At 44.9% G+C, this 1292-nt stretch overlaps 1 protein-coding gene across 1 annotated transcript in view; it reads right to left on the minus strand.

Moving 5' to 3' along the window:
- GOLGB1 (golgin B1) overlaps positions 1–1292 on the minus strand; it is a 60875-nt gene that overhangs the window by 4822 nt on the left and 54761 nt on the right. The window contains exon 19 of the mRNA XM_045294229.1: positions 861–974. Coding sequence (XP_045150164.1) covers positions 861–974 — 114 coding nt within the window. The remainder of the gene's footprint in view (positions 1–860; positions 975–1292) is intronic.

Here is a 1292-nt window from a genome sequence, read left to right on the forward strand (position 1 = left end):
ACATCAGACCTATATTGAAGCTGCCCGACCTCTGCAAATTTCTAAGGGTTGCAGGAAACCATTACTCTCGGAAGTACCGCCCTCCGAGGGAAGAGTCAACATTATCTAGGTGACTTTCCCTGGATACTGTCAAGGTGAACACCTGCTTTTAACGTTCCTTTCCAGATAAGGAACATCTGACAGCGCCCACTTGCTGCTCAGACCGTCTTCCTCACTACAGTGCCTCTCCTGCGGGACGTGGTGCCGCTCCGCTCTTACCTCGCCACATTCGGAGCAGGCTGCTCGTGGTGAATGCCATGTGCTCTGCTACTCCAAGACTCTTGTGCTTACAAGAGCAGCGCTTCTCTTGCGAGGGAGCCTATCCTGGACCCACACTGCCTGGGACTCGAGCAGAACTTCAGGGTCAGGAAGCCTCTTCAGTATTTAATTTTAAAAGCTGCATTTCCCCCACGTAAGCTTTACAAGTAATCATTTAATCGCTCCCATTTTAATCTTGTAAAACATGTTTTTCCAATGCAGTGAGATATGAGTTGGGGGCCTTTTAATATCTTTCATAGCGTATTTCACGTGAAAGGCACTACAAGAGAGACCTATTTTATCCCAACAACAACAACAGAAGGTAGCTGTTGTTGAGAGCTAAGCTATAAAGAAACAGTAGCTATTATTACTCTCTAAGAACACTGCTTTGGAAAGTAAGGGTTCTCCTGGACTCCTAAAGTGCCAGGTATACTTTTGGGTGACTGCGACGACCCTAATCTTAGTTCCCACTCTCCAGTGAAAAAGAAGCTCCCAGGTATGGCTGCTGCAATGTGCACAAGGCCATGTTCATCACACACGCACGTGAAGCCTCAGTGCTTTACCTCCTGCTCTTCTCCTCAGCAGCTGCTCTCTGATGGCGCTCTTCTTCCAGCAGCTTCTTCAATTCGCTCACCTCCTGTTTGGTGTTGTGTAATTCTTCATGGGCTTCAGACAACCTTCAGATAAAAGGAAAACAAGTAGTCACGAAATGCAGAACACAATGGTTAGTTAATAAGATCCAACGTCTTCAAGAAGTTTCTCATGCAGAGCAGCTGGTGGTTTTGAACCGCAGACTTGGCACTTAGCAGCCCAATGAGTAACTACTATGACACCACAGCCCCTCTTCCTTAAGGGTGTAAAGCAGGAAGTTTTAAAAATGCTTGTATGAAAGCCAAAAATATTTTATTTTATTATCATTATTTTTAATCGTTTTATTACGGGCTCATACAACTCTTATCACAATCCATACATACATCAATTGTGTAAAGCACATT

The sequence above is a fragment of the Echinops telfairi genome, unplaced genomic scaffold, assembly GCF_000313985.2.
Source record: "Echinops telfairi isolate 266 unplaced genomic scaffold, ASM31398v2 ScPeMD7_3509;HRSCAF=4178, whole genome shotgun sequence".
NCBI classification, from domain to species: domain Eukaryota; kingdom Metazoa; phylum Chordata; class Mammalia; order Afrosoricida; family Tenrecidae; genus Echinops; species Echinops telfairi.